Source organism: Labeo rohita, chromosome 17 (assembly GCF_022985175.1).
Source record: "Labeo rohita strain BAU-BD-2019 chromosome 17, IGBB_LRoh.1.0, whole genome shotgun sequence".
Classification (NCBI taxonomy): domain Eukaryota; kingdom Metazoa; phylum Chordata; class Actinopteri; order Cypriniformes; family Cyprinidae; genus Labeo; species Labeo rohita.
The window spans coordinates 16,242,675-16,258,931 of record NC_066885.1 but is presented as its reverse complement, the minus strand read 5'-3'; the positions used below and the strand labels follow the sequence as shown (position 1 = coordinate 16,258,931).

The window sequence follows — 16,257 nt, the reverse complement described above, 5'->3', positions numbered from 1 at the left end:
TTCAAACAGAACAACAGCTATTTTAAACTGTAATAATATTTTACTGTTTTGATTAAGTTTTGATCAAATAAATGCAGTTTTAGTGAGCATCAAAAACCATTATGGAAATCAACCCCAAACCTTTGAACAGTATACTGTATACACACACACACACACACACACATATATATATATATATATATATATACACACACAACAGAAACCTAAATCTATGGAAAGATCTAAGAGTCATTGTTCATCTCATGCTCAAAATCATGGGAACCCAAGTATCATATTGCACATAGCAATCTGCACTGTACAGACTGAACAAAGACCTCGCTGCTCAGTAACCCAACACAGACACACAAACACAACACAAGGGTACTTACATTTTCACCTTAACCTGCTGTACATTCTGCGTTATATCCAAGTTAGTCTCACTTTGAGTCTCCGTTTCAGCTTGTTCTTCCCCGTCTAGGCTTGACTGAGAACCAACAAACACTCTTTTAGCAAAGACTTTCTCACTCTGTGACAGTTTCAAGCTTCTGCGTTTCTGTTCATTGTTCTCATCTTGCAGGTGTTTAGGAATAAGATTGTCTCGAGTTTCCTCCTCTGGTGGTTTTGAAGCATGTATGGTAAGGATGGCTGGCTCTGCAGCTTGCGAAAGAGCAGGAGTGTTGCTAGGAGCTGCACCGAGGGCAGAGTAACTCTCGGCTGGGCTGGCCGGAGCAGGTTCTGTAGAAGAAAGTGAGTCAGTAATAAAGCTCTCACTCTCCTCCTCTGTCAGGTGAGTTTCCGCCCACACGGCTCTGTGTACTTGACCAGGTGAGGGAGATGATTGCATTGACCTCTCCTCTGCCTCAGGGGAAGTGGTGTTCGTTGGGGCGAGAAGCTCATTTTTGCCTTCTTGATGGCTTAGTTTGTGCGATTTTCGCTTGCCGCTGTTTTTCTTCCCCATGTCTGTCGGTTCTCCAGGCTGAATATCAGAGGATGATGTGTTTCTGGACTGTGATCCCAGAGTTACCCCAACCAGCGCTGTGTAAGTCCCACCACCTGTGATGGTAGTTTTCAAAACTGTCTTTTTACTCTCCGTCTCGCTTGAGACGGCGGGGGACTTTGGCGTGTCAGGGGTGTGTATAGGAACGTCTGAACATTTTTTTATTGTTGTATCTGTTGTCTCCTCCAGGTACACCTTGAGCTTCTTATTCACCTCCTCCACCAGATTCTCGCTCCACTTGTTGCTGGAGGTTTCAACCCTGCTCACCTTGATCACTTCCACCTCTTTTACACTCCCTCGTCCACTGCTGCCGCTGTCGGCAAAAGGCAGGTCTCCTCCATCTGCAACAACGGATGCTACGCTACAAGCACTGGGACTTCTATTCTCCGGGTCAAACACTGAATCTTCAAACTCTTTGTGTTGAGTCCTTCTCACTTCCCCTGATCCTGAGTGCCTGGTTGGGCTGTTTGCCTCCGGCGACAAATTTTCATCCCTGTCATCCGATGTGGTTCTGCTTTTTTTCTTCCGACCGAAAAAGCTTCCAATACGGTTCAGAACACCCTTCTCCTCAGAACTCTGCGAGAACAAAAAAGGGAAAAAACAGGTAAGAAGACCTCTATAAATACAGATCTCAACTGTAAAATTATTATTAAATTTCAGCACTTGTGGCTGTGCTGAAGGGGTTGCATACAGAAGTATGCAAGTACAGAAAAAACTGTAAAACTTTGAAATATTTTTACTATGTAAAATAACTGTTTTCTATTTGAATATATTTTAATATGTAATTTATTCCTGTGAACAAAGCTACATTTTCAGCATCATTACTCCAGTCTTCAGTGTGTCACATGATCCTTCAGAAATCATTCTAATATGCTGATTTGCTGTTTAAGAAACATTTATTATTATTAATATTATTATTACGCTTTAAATAGATCAAAAGTGATTACAAACCATTTATAATGTTACAAAAGATTTGTATTTCAGATAAAAGCTGTTCCTCTGAACTTTCTATTCATTGAAAAAAAACTGAAAAAAAATTCTACTCAGCTATTTTCAACATAATAATAATAATAATAATATAATAACAAATGCTTTTTTGAGCAGGGAATCAGAATATTAGAATGATTTCTGAGGGATCATGTGACTGGAGTAATGATGCTAAAAATTCAGCTTTAATATCACAAGAATAAATTACATTTTAAAATATATTCAAATAGAAAGCAGTTATTTTAAATAGTAAAAATATTTTTACATTTTACTGTTTTTGTTGTACTTTGGATCAAATAAATGCAGGCTTGGTGAGCAGAAGAGACTTCTTTAAAACATTAAAAATCTTACAGTTCAAAAACTTTTGACTGGTAGTGCATTTTAGTTCCACAGGCTAAATTATAATAAATTATATTGGTAAAATAACACCAGAGGGCAATACACAAAAAAATAAGAGTGCAGTGTATTTCTGTATTTCTTCTGCCATCAACTGATTTACTATTTACTTATTCAAAAAATTCCAAGTAAAGAGTCATTTCCATAATTTTCAGATTCTCTTGTTTTTTGCTTCTTTATTCAACTTCATTATTGGTTGTTCATCTTTATTTACCCAACAGACAGAATAGTAGCTATGGTAACTGATATTTGTTTCCCCCCACGTGCGAGCAGAACTTCCTGCATGACTCTATCTAGACCGCAAGGCTTACTGCTTCAAGTTCAGTTATTCATGATAACTCTTAATTAGATATAAATTGCATAACCTTAGTTATAGTATTAAGGGATTTAACATAAGATAGCCACACGCATTCATTACAGAAATTATGTAAAATGTCTCAGAACAACTTGAGACAAGTCCCAAAACATCTTCTTTGCAATTTGTGGATTTAAAAATCTTAACGTGAGACCAACCCAGACTTGGCGAGCACTGAAAGAACAAATGATGTGAAAGAATATAAAGTCACCCAAGAACAAGAGGAAGCACCTCAAAAGAATATTCAAGTCAGCACAGAACCCTAATCAAACATTATAGCCTTTAGATTCATAACGGTACTTACACCTTGGTAAGATTGTATCCAACAAAATAATACATTTACAGCAAATGCTATTTAAATAAAAATGTAACCACTAGCATCAGTCACTTTTTAAGTGTAAATTCTAAATATAATTTAAAATAAACAGAAAAACACATGAAATGCATTTAAGTAATTAAGTCTAAGGAGCATATGGCCCATTTTTAAGATATATAAACCTAAATATTAACAGCGCCACGTTGACAAGAACATAAATTTCATACACCCGCGGCAGTTATCCGTTATGAAAAAAATTTGCATATAAAAAAAGGCGAGGTGAAAATGACTAACCTCATACCTGGCGAATTCCCCGTTAATAATAGATGATCTTCTCCTCTAAGAAGCGGTTCTCTCTATAACACGTACCTCCCTGTCTCTTCCTCCACCTACTAACTTTAGAAATGTCCGAATCCTGAACGAATCATTCTTTGGAGTCGATACATTTTAAAGAATCGGTTCACAAAACAAGAATGAACTTGGGAATCGTTTCTTTTAGATTTGACTGTTGCGGTGAAAAAAAGTTACTTTAAACACCAGAATGGCATAACATTTAACAAATAAAATACTAGAAAGATACCTTAATGTAACGTTTTCAGCCGAGAGATGTAAACGACTTGTATTGTTGTTGACTTTTATATTCAGTGTTGATGACTTTTTTAAATCATGGCTGCAGCATATAAAACGAGGACATATTTTATTACAATAAGCAATCAAAATCGAAAAAAATCATACTTAAAAATAAACCGGCATGACTTTAGCGGCACGTTTAAAAGCAGCAATGTACTGCGACGCGACATTAAAAATCACTGAATCATTTTGAATCAGCCGTTTTGAATGAACTGTTCAAAACAAGTGATTCACGGAATCACTGTAACTATCCCAAACTAGGACAAAGGCGTTGTCTCAAAACCGAGTGCTACCTACCTAGACAGCACTTTAGGCATCATAAGCGTGTTCCGGTTCGGCTCAGCACGCGTTCCAAGTTCCAAACAGCACTTCTGTGATAAATTATAGGGCGCATGAGATCCTAACGTGCTTGTCTAGGTAGGCAGCTCACTATGTTTTGGGACACAGTCAAAACTCTCTGCAAAGCGCCATTATACCGCGAAAACAAACAAAAGATATTTTCCCTTAATATATTGTGAGTTTTAGAAAACAGCTTTCTCCTTACCATTTTATCCAGCTGGAAATACAGTTCGAGTTTGTTTTTCTTTTTACATATATATCGAACTCAAGACGCTGAAATCATTGTAAGCAGTCCAAAGTTCTTCGCAAATAAAAACAGAAGAAGCATAGCCGACAGGGTATGAATCCAGCTTGATCCTCGATTACAATCGATAATCAGACCGTCTTGCTCATTCAATCGCTGTTCAGCCGCAAACTGCATGAGCCGGAAAAATGTCAAAACTTTTTGATGTCGAAATCATGTTCTGTTTACTTTGGTGGCACCGGTCCAGTTGGATTGCAGGTTATGCCACATTAGAGCGAGCTCACTTTAGAGCTGTTGTGCAACTCAAAGTTAAACAACATTATTCATTCACTGTCAATGTATGAAAATCGACCACATCCAACCAAACGCCACACCCTTCCTCTCTATCCAGCGTGACTTTTTCCACAGACCACTGGACATTAAATAAGGACAAATAATACTATTAGTTTTAGTAAGAAACTGTATTAAATGTAATTTCTAATTAGATTATTAATTGGAAAATAAATAGAAGGAAAAATCTTAAGTTTTAATGTTAATAAACATACCTAAGATAACTATTAATTACTGTACTGATTTAAATTGTTAGTTTTTGTATTGCATATTTATGCATATATAATCAGTATCATGTAAAACTGACAGTTAATAAAATTAATTTGATCATTACAGTCTTTCTCTATACACGTTGTACCTTGAGTATGACACTGAAGAATAATAGTGCATGAATAATTAATTCAATAAAGTATATATTGCTGAAAAGCATATTCTAAATATCATTCACATAACCCGTAAGCATAGGTTTTTGCTAATAACTTTTAAAAAGTGAAGGTGTGTTCTTTGTTTGGCATCACATGGCTATCTATAGAGGAATAAAACCTTTAAGTTCTCTTTGTTATGGACAACAGACAGGCCAGCCCTCCTTAAGACTGCCATTGTTTGACTTCACTATTGTGTGACTTTGACTTTAGTTTTCTTTCAGCTCAGAAGGTCAAACTGAACAGACGAATTATATTTTCCACTGTCGTTATGGAAATCTTTGATAAAGAGACACCCAGCTTTTCAGATCTATTGCTTTGGTTAATGAGCAATGTGACTAAAAATGGACTAAATTACCACAGAAACTTTAAATGTAGGGCGTATAAGTTAAATGTATGTATTTGTATATGGGAAAGGGTACATTTTAGATCCTAGTGATATTGCTAATTTATAAAGAGGATTTTGGGATGGTTATACACTACTGAAGTTTTTAAACAATACGATTTTTAATGTTTTTTAAATAATTATCTGTGAAAGTGTTTATAAAAATGATTTTAAACATTATGTATAGTTCAACATTATATATGATATGTATTAATATATAAATTTTAATAAGTATACACTACCAGTCAAAAGTTTTTGAACAGTAAGATTTTTAATGTTTTTTTAAAGAAGTCTTCAGAGTACAGCAAAAACAGTCATTTGAATTTTGAATATTTGAATATTTGAATTATTTTTACTATTTAAAATAACTGCTTTCTATTTGAATAGATTTTAAAATGTAATTTATTCCTGTGATCTCTGGTCACTGGTAGTGTTTATAGAGAAATTATAGAAATTAATACTTTTATTTGCTTTAAATTGATCAAAAGTGATGATAAAGACCTGTTTCAGATAAATGCTGTTCTTCTGAACTTTCTTTTTTATCAAAGAAACCTGGAAAAATTCTATTCAGCTGTTCAATAAGTAATGATGCTAAAAATTCAGCTTTGAAATCACAGGAATAAATTCTTTAAAGACTTCTTTCTGTTCAAAAACTTGTGACTGGTAGTGTATACTTATTAAAATGTATATATTAATACATATATAATATTTAATTATACATAATGTATATATTAATACATATATAATATTTAATTATACATAATGTTCAAATCATTTTTATAAACAGTTTCACATCTGATGTCCATACATAATACAAATTTACAGTATTAATGTTCTGTTTATTGTGGTAAAGGCAGTACTAGACTTTTGTTTTGCATTTTTTCAAGCTGTTGATCACTCCGTTTTTCAGCCTGTGCTGCCCTCTGCAGGCTTGTTAAACAATTCACAACACTGAAGCTTTTCATGAGACATTTACATCATGAATGGGTTAGGGTTAGGGTTAGGGTTAGGTCACTGGTAGTGTTTATAGAGAAATTATAGAAATTAATACTTTTATTTGCTTTAAATTGATCAAAAGTGATGATAAAGACCTGTTTCAGATAAATGCTGTTCTTCTGAACTTTCTTTTTTATCAAAGAAACCTGGAAAAATTCTATTCAGCTGTTCAATAAGTAATGATGCTAAAAATTCAGCTTTGAAATCACAGGAATAAATTCTTTAAAGACTTCTTTCTGTTCAAAAACTTGTGACTGGTAGTGTATACTTATTAAAATGTATATATTAATACATATATAATATTTAATTATACATAATGTATATATTAATACATATATAATATTTAATTATACATAATGTTCAAATCATTTTTATAAACAGTTTCACATCTGATGTCCATACATAATACAAATTTACAGTATTAATGTTCTGTTTATTGTGGTAAAGGCAGTACTAGACTTTTGTTTTGCATTTTTTCAAGCTGTTGATCACTCCGTTTTTCAGCCTGTGCTGCCCTCTGCAGGCTTGTTAAACAATTCACAACACTGAAGCTTTTCATGAGACATTTACATCATGAATGGAACAGAAACAGATCAGTTAATCGGAAAACCAAATATAAATAACTTTATATAACTACTTATTTCACTAACATCAACCCTTTTTGTTATAAACAAAATGATTATTCAAAAGTATGCCTAAACAGTCAAGGTGTTTCTATACACCAGTTGCTATTTACCCAGTATTAAGTTAAACAGTGCAAGAAACTATTTATTGTGTCCTTATGAACACAGGATTCACCCAATAAGTCTTTTCTACAAAAACCATCTGTGCAGAATTCAAAAAAGGACCACATAAAACAGATTCAGCGCCTGTTAGTGTTTTCCTTGTTGTACAGAGAGCTGTGACTGCTGTAATCTGATCCTCTGATGAAAGTAGAACAGCAGCTGCCCTAGGCTAATGCAAACTAGTCTCTGCATAAGAAATCCAGTCATCCTTCCTCTTCCTTACAGTAAACTTTAGTCATGTAATTAAGATCAGTGTGTTCATTTTTGTTCAACAGGAAATGTCAAAGTAAAGAGAATTTTAATATCTGTATTTTATGTAAGGATTAAAAGACATATCACCCGTGTGATGTCCATATCATGTCCACTTCAGAAGATCAGTTTCCCAGTCAAACCGATAGAGACAGATAAAGCTACCCGGATCGGAACATTTCCACTCACCTTCCTGTGTTTGCGTTTGGGAAATGATGGATCCTGAAGTGATGTGAGATCCAGGCTTAACGTGGAACTAGACCGAGAGCGGACAGGGGTGGGGCAGGTGTCGGTCATCACAAAGTCCTCTGTTTGGATGCTCATCTGATCAAAATTCCTGCAGAACAGAGAATCAACTGTTACTGTAGTCTGGAAAAAAGACTGATTCCCAGATGCCCTAGTTTGTAATGGAAAAGCAAACTATCAGTGCAATAGACCATAAGGGGACTATATAAGATTGTACTTAGTTTTTCTGTATCTTGACAGATCCTTTTCAAAGGATCCTTTTCTTTTTCCTTTCAAAAGAAGCTTCACCACTAAATACTCTCTATGTAACCGATAGAAAAAAAAGGTCACATTTTTATGGAAGCTTGTTTCCACCACAGAATTAAAAAGCAAAAAGGTAATTGCAATCTCACAATTCTGTTGCAAAAAAATCTGTGGCAAAAACTAAAACAGAACTGTGAGAAGTAAACTCAGAATTCAAGAAATATAACTCAGAATTGCAAGATTTAACTCAGAAATCAGAGGAAAAAAGGCAAAATTGTGAGATAATATAATTTAATCATATAACAGTACAATTTTCTTTTTACTTTTAAGAGTAATTAAATGTGGCACAGGTTATACAGAAATATAAATATAGCACATAATATAAATATCAAAATGAATTAAGTGAATGCATTGCGTATATTTCTTGGAAGAATGTGGAATCATGTTTTCAGGTTCAGAATAAATATTAAGATATTAAATATTATTAAAACTAGCATCCACCCAGTCACATCGTAGCACATCACATGTGCATAGTCAGCGTTTGTCCCTGTCACAAATAATCGATGAGATCATTTGTCACTTAGATAAAATATTCAATAAATGCAGGAGTGGCAGAGCTTTGTGAATCTCTGGAAATCTGTTGTGCTTTCTTTGAAATTATACTGTAGATTTTCTGTGCACACCTATCAATAACACATACCATTCACAATAGTCTGTGTGAACAACGAATAATGCAAACACCACACTCGACAACCAAAATGAACTGTTAAAGCACTCTGTTTCAGTCTCACACTCTAATATAACACAGTTCAATTTCTATTACTGCTCTATTAATCTTTCTTCCAATGAGGATAAGTATCTGACATTGTTTTAATGTAAAATGACTAACTATATATATATATATATATATATAATTAATTAATTCAAGGGATTATGAGAATTATGAGATTAAAAAGTCACATTTACCCTTTATTATTTATATTCTGTGGCAGAAACCAAAACAGAATTGCGAGATGTAAACTCAAATTTCAGGAAAATAAGAATTGCAAGATTTAACTTAGAAATCAGCGGAAATCACAAGAAATCACAAGAAATCACAAGGCAAAATTGTAAGATGATATAATTTGCTAATATAATAATATATTGCTTTTTACTTTTAAGAGTAATTAAATGTGGCACAGGTTATACAGAAATATACAGTTGAAGTCAAAAGTTTACATACACCTTGCAGAATCTGCAAAATGTTAATTATTTTATCAAAATAAGAGGGATCATACAAAATGCATGTTATTTTTATTTAGTACTGACCTGAATAAGATATTTCACATATAGAATATAATAGAACTGATAAAAATAACCCTGTTTAAAAGTTTACATACACTTGATTCTTAATACTGTATTGTTACCTTAATGATCCACAGCTGTGTTTTGTTGTTGTTGTCTTTTGTTTTTGTTTTTTGTTTAATGATATATGTTCATGAGTCCCTTGTTTATCCTGAATAGTTAAAGTGCTCGCCGTTCTTCAGAAAAATCCTTCAGGTCCCACAAATTCTGTGGTTTTTCAGCATTTTTGTGAATTTGAGCCAGGGGGTGAAAACTTTTGAATTTGAAGATCAGGGTAATATTTAACTTATTTTGTCTTCTTTGAAACAAGTAAGTATCTTCTGTAGCTTCTGAAGGGCAATACTAATTGAAAAAAATATATGGTAATTAGGAAAAATGTAAACAAAAAAACTTTTCTTTTCAAAAGTTTTCACTCCCGGCATCGTTTTTCTTTCTGGAGCATCAGTGAGCATTTAAACCTTCTGTAATAGTTGCATACGAGTCCCTCAGTTGTCCTCAGTGTGAAAAGATGGATCTCAAAACCAAACAGTAAATGTTGGAAAGGGTTCAAATACACAAAAACGCTGAAAAAGCAGAATTTGTCACACCTGAAGGATTTTTCTGAAGAACATCAGGCAGTTTAACTGTTCAGGACAAACAAGGGGCTCATGAACACCTATCAGTAAACAAAAATACAGCTGTGGATCATTCAAGTAACAACAGTATTAAGAATCAAGTGTATACAAACTTTGAATGTCATTTTTTATAAATTCAACTATTGGACTATATGTAAACATATTTTATGTGAAATATCTTATTCAGGTCAGAACTAAATAAAAAACAACATACATTTTAATTTGCATTCTTAGAAGAATGTGGAGTCATGCTTTCAGGTTCACAATAAATATTAGTTTGTTCACCCAAAAATGAAAATTGCCATTAATTACTCACCCTCATGTTGTTCCAAACCCGCAAGACCTTCGTTAATCTTTAGAACTCAGTTTCATAACACTACAGTTGAACCACTGATGTCACATGGACTGTTTACTACCTTCCTGGTCCTTGAACATTATAGTACCATCACTGTCAATGCAGGGCCAGAAAGCCAGATTTAATCAAAAATATCTTAATTTGTGTTACAAAGATGAACAAAGGTCTTACAGGCTTGGAACGGCATGAGGGTGAGTAATTAATGACAGATTTTTTATATTTTGGGGTGAACTATCTCTTTAAGTTTTGCAATAACTTTCTGTTCATCCTGTTCATTCTAATTAGTGTCATGACAATACAATAACAGGCAAGTATTTTAGCATTATTTAGCATTTAAAAGCAATATGAATAATTCATGTCAACAGCTAACAATAGTTGACTTGTTACTGGGATCTTTATACACTGCATTACATTCACTGATTAACTGTCATCTACGTGTCCTGGAATAAAGTTCCATAAAAAGACAGTCCTCACAAAAGATTTTTCCACTCAGTCTTCTCTAAGTATTGTGCAAGTTAACTATTGCGCAATTGAACCGTTTGCAACATGTAACCACCAGGGAGCAGTCTGAGATTAGTTTTGCTTAGTTGCACAAATCTGATATAAATTTCTTGTGCCCTTAGTGTTTGTATTCACCAGCATAACGAATCTTGTATGGGATATGGCACACCTCACCAGCACAGAAAAACAACCCTTTGGGAATCATCATACAGTCATTTTGCCACAGAATTTCTGTGACTCATTGTGCAAAGAAAGATCCTGTTAACTGTTTTTATTTGATTGTTAGAAATACAAGGGAGATGCAGAAATGATTTATATGCATAATTTTATAGAGAACGTACTGCTTTTGAATGAATACAATAATTAAATTCCAAATTTAATCTAAATGAGTTTACAGACCTCATAAAAACACTTTACAGCCTGAACATTCTGGGGAAATGACAAAAATGTTTTTGACAGGTTCTAAAACAAAGGCCTCATAGATCATCTGCCTGCAGCGTGTCTAATCTGCTGGGTGGTTCTGACCACAATCCAGTGTTCACAATTGACGCATCACATTATAAGACTTCACGTGAATTAAACTGTTAAGGTGTCGCATGCGTCAAATGACTAATTATATTCTGGTTAATATCATTAGTCTTAATATAACCCAACAGCCTTGCTTCGTCCTGCTTGCATTTGACAAACTCTTAGTTTTAGACTGGCACCCATCTGTTTAGCTAAGGCTCAAAAAAGGGTTAAAACTTCAGTTTCCTCTCTGACTGTTTGAGCCCTCTGGGCAAAAGTAGAAATACGTGAGCTGGCATGCGTGTTAGCAAGGGAAGCCATGATTTCAGGGCTATGGATGCTAACACAAACAACCTGAGACGCTCGCGGCTTTTCATATTTAATCTGAACAAGCTCATATCCAATTCCAGATTATGTGTCATTTATAGATATCCATGAGCAGTGAATTCTGAATACATCTGTGTTTACTTGACATGCAGTAGTGTCAATTTTCTGTCTTTTCAGTCAACAAGAAATCTGTTGAAGGACGACCCATTAACTGATTCTGGATGTAAAACAAGAAGCATCCGATTTTGAAATATTGATACTGTGACTCAATTGAGTTTAGAACTTAACAGGAATTGCTACAGTAATTTGCCTTCATCTGACTCACACGCATGTGCTGCGTTCCCATGTATGTGACTAATAATATGATTTGTGTTGACCTGTCACTTACAGTATAACATTTTGATTATGTATCATAAAAACACTTGACCTGAACAACAACATGTTTATCCTGACTGCTTACTCAAGAAAACTAGCATCCACCCAATCACATCATAGCACGTCACATGTGTCTAGTCAGCATTCGTCCCTGTCGCAAATAATAGATGAGATCACTCGTCACTTAGATACACTTTTAATAAATGCAGGAGTGGCAGAGCTTTGTGAATGAAAGACATCCAAATCTCTGGAAATCTGTTGCGCTTTCTGTGGAATTTTGCTGCTGATTCTGTGCACACCTATCAATAACACATACCATACACAATAGTCTCTGTGAACAACTGATCACAAAAACACCACACTCGACAGCCAAACTGCACTCTTTTTTAATCTCACACTCAAATATAACACAGTTCAATCTCATTTACTGGTCTGGAAATCTTTATTCTAATGAGGATGGAGATCTGTCATTGTTTTTATATAAAATGAAACTAAAATGATTAAAAATAATAATCTTTAATCATTTTGTTTAGATAAACAAAAATGAACCTTAAAAATAAACTTCTTTGGCTCAGTTTTGGGGTTTTGAAACATTATCACTAACGTACAGATGACAAAACAAGAACAAATTACTTTCAAATAAACCAAATATACCAAATACCAAATAATACCAAAATAACCAAAACATATACCAAAATATACAAAACAAAACAAAACAAAAAAAAACCTAAAAATAAACTCATTTGTCTCAATTTTGGGGTTTTGGAGACTATCAGTAACATACAGATGACAAAAAAGAATACATTATTCCAAATAAAGCAAATATATCAAATACCAAATAATACCAAAATAAACAACAACAACAAAAAACCCTAAAAATAAACTTATTTGGCTCAGTTTTGGGGGTTTGAAGAACATCACTAATATACGGATGACAAAAAAGAACAAATTACTTTTAAATAAACCAAATATACCAAATAATACCAAAATAAACCAAAAATAAATCCTAAACATAAACTTATTTGGCTCAGTTTTGGGGTTTTAAGGACTATTACTAATATACAGATGCGGAAAGGATAAATAACTTTAAAAAAATAAAATAAAATAAAAATAAAAAAATAAACCAAATATACCAAATACCAAATAATACCAAAATAAATCCTAAAAATGAACTTTTTTGGCTCAGTTTTGGGGTTTTGGAAGATTATCACTAATATACAGAAGACAACAAAAATAATAAATTACTTCCAAATGACGTGAGAGCAGTGCTTATTACCCAGTGTTATTCAGAGATTTCGTAGGAAAAGAATTTACTAACATGACACTGAAACGATCAAAATTGGACTCTAAATCCATTAACTTTATGTTTTTATTACTTAAGAGAACACATTTGAGAGGTTACTTTCAAACAAGCCAGCAAATATTTGCGAAAGCTGTGTGCTATGACTAAGATCCGCCGCAGAAGCTGCTTTTACCAAGACCGCTGCCCCGTCAGGAGCACTGGGCCACACCTAACTCTTACATAACACTGACATTCTGACCCAAATCCACGCGCATTATGACCCCCCCACAAAGACATGGAAAATAGTCAGTGCTGCACCAGTTTCTTGCCGAGATAAGAGCACGTGTGTGTGTCCAGGTCATGTGTATAAAAGAGTTTTGTGTGTCGTGCGCTCACAATGAAACCCAATGCCTTTGTGTACAAGGTCCACATTTTATGTTCATGTTTGCATTCATCAGAGAGAGTGTGCCTTTTGTTCTGTTTGTCTTCTGTCTGAAATTATTACATAAACACATGCCAGCTCTTTTTTGACTCTTATGTATTATTCTGCAATACTTCATACTTATTAAAGACTAGCACAAATGCAGAACACAACATTTAAAGGGAAACTTCACCAAAAAATGGCTCTTTACTCACTCTTAAGTTGTTCCAGGTTTTATAGCTTTCTTCTGTCTAACATGAATTTTTTTACTATTTTTCATTTAATATAAGTAAACGTTGAGCCAAGCTGTCAAACAATAAAATGACTAAAACACTATAAGAGGTATCATAAATGCTGTCTGGATGACTTATGCAACGTATTCCAAGCCATTCAATGTTTCTGTGTAAGGAGAAGACCAAAAGACACAAATTTGAGTCATGTGGACTATTTTTTTTTTTTTTTTTGACAGCTTTTATGTTGCTTTTTTTGTCATTTTGGATGACAGATCCCTATTCACATTCATTATTTGGACAAAACACTATTGTTTATTATTATTTGTTATTCTTTACTTAATTTGTGTTAGACAGAAGAAAGAAATATAAACAGGTTTGTAATGACATGAAGGTGAATAATTGATTTTCATATTTAGTTGAATTGCTCCTTTAAAAGAAAAACATGACTATAAATGAGATTATAGTTAAATGTAATTAGGAACAATAAATGTGACCAGAGCCTCATCTGATGCATCTTTTGGCATCATGGTACAGGTGTCTAAAGCCTCATTTCCACCAAACGGTACAGATCAGTACAGTGCGCAAATTGTCAGAAATTGTGAATGGTACTAAAATAGCGAACCAAACCACTTTTTTAGGACTCTGGAAGAGAATCGTGACAACCAATCAACACTGGCAACACGGCAGGGAATAAAGCGTCTCCTTCACTCATTCCACCATGCTGCCCATGCTCAGGCTTGTTTACATCAGAGTGCGTAAACACAAAAAATATGTAACAGTGTATTTTAGAATTTTAGATTTTCACACACATTCACACACAATGTTGCACTTTCTTCTTCGCACCAGAATGACATTGATCGCTACTTTTTTGCATACACTACGTCTATCAAGTAAGGGTACTGCTGGCAGTGGAAACGCAAGCCAGATCAGGGTGTACTGTCCCAAATTGTACCGTACTCTACTGTACTGTACCGTACCACTCTGTGGAAACGAGGCTTTCACAACTGAATACATAAGACTGAGACAAATTACACATGATGAGCTGGTGCACACAATATTAGCAGAGCCACACCTCTTCATTACATAAAACAGAACACACTTCGCATACGGAGTGTCAAATGCTTACAGTGCATTTCTGAAATTCAGGATACAGGATGTGCAAAATCATGCATGAAAGACAACAGGTGACGGGATAATAATAAAATAAAAAATGATAACACACACACTACCAGTCGAAAGTTTTTAAACAGTAAGATTTTTAATGTAAGTAATGTAATGTAAGTCTCTTCTGCTCCCCAAGCCTGCATTTATTTGATCCAAAGTACAGCAAAAGCAGTAATATTGTGAAATATTTTTACTATTTAAAATAATTGCTTCCTATTTAAATATATTTTAAAATCTAATTTATTCCTGTGATTTCAAAGCTGATTTTTTAGCATCATTACTCCAGTCTTCAGTGTCTAATATGCTGATCATTCTAATATGCTGATTTGCTGTTCAAAAAACATTTTTTATTATTATTATCAATATTTAAAACAGTTGAGTAATTTTTTTCAGTATTCTCTGATTATTAAAATGTCCAAAGATCAGCATTTATCTGAAATAAAAAAGCTTTTGTAACATTATACACTATACCATTCAGCTTGTAATTAGTATTTAAAAAAAAAAAAATGATAGAAATTAATACTTTTATTTAGCAAGGATGCTTTAATCACAAGTGATGAGAAAGACATTTATAATGTTACAAAAGATTTCTGTTTCAGATAAATGCTGTCCTTCTTAACTTTCTATTCATCAAAGAAACCTGAAAAAATTCTACTTAGCTGTTTTTGAGCAAATCAGAATATTAGAATGATTTCTGAAGGATCATGTGACTGGAGTAATGATGCTAAAAATTCAGCTTTGAAATCACAAGAACAAATTACATTTATAAAAAACAGTTATTTTAAATATTAAAATATTTAAATGTAAAATATTTCAAAATTGTACTGTTTTTGCTGTACTTTGAATTAAATAAATGCAGGCTTGGTGAGCAGAAGAGACTGCACTAAAAACATTAAAATTCTTACTGTTCAAAAACTTTTGACTGGTAGTGTATCTTTTGAAGTTTTCCTAATTTCACTCAATATTGGCAGGTGCTGCAAAACTTTAAACACAATTTAGACTGTGGTTGTGATTCTTGAAAAACAGAAGGAGTGTACATAGGAATTATTTTGTAAACCACATTAAAGACTATGAATCACTAGATTCACAATGCGAGATGTTGAGCTGCCACTATGGTTGTTTTGTGTTTCTAAAGAGGCCAAAAGGTCTCACCCCTTTTTTAATCTTGGGCTGCCATTGAACAGAATGATCTGGAGCTCCCATAACCTTTCGGGATCATTTCATTTTACACACAC

At 33.8% G+C, this 16,257-nt stretch overlaps 1 protein-coding gene across 2 annotated transcripts in view; it reads right to left on the bottom strand.

Moving 5' to 3' along the window:
* crybg1a (crystallin beta-gamma domain containing 1a) overlaps positions 1-16,257 on the bottom strand; it is a 49,387-nt gene that overhangs the window by 18,708 nt on the left and 14,422 nt on the right. The window contains exons 2-3 of one of the 2 annotated variants that reach the window (XM_051133004.1): positions 7,600-7,747; positions 369-1,552 (exon numbers count right to left, since the gene is read on the bottom strand). In XM_051133004.1, coding sequence (XP_050988961.1) covers positions 369-1,552; positions 7,600-7,747 — 1,332 coding nt within the window. Of the gene's footprint in view, positions 1-368; positions 1,553-4,204; positions 4,544-7,599; positions 7,748-16,257 lie in introns of those variants that run through there. The other variant, XM_051133005.1, reaches the window with a different exon arrangement.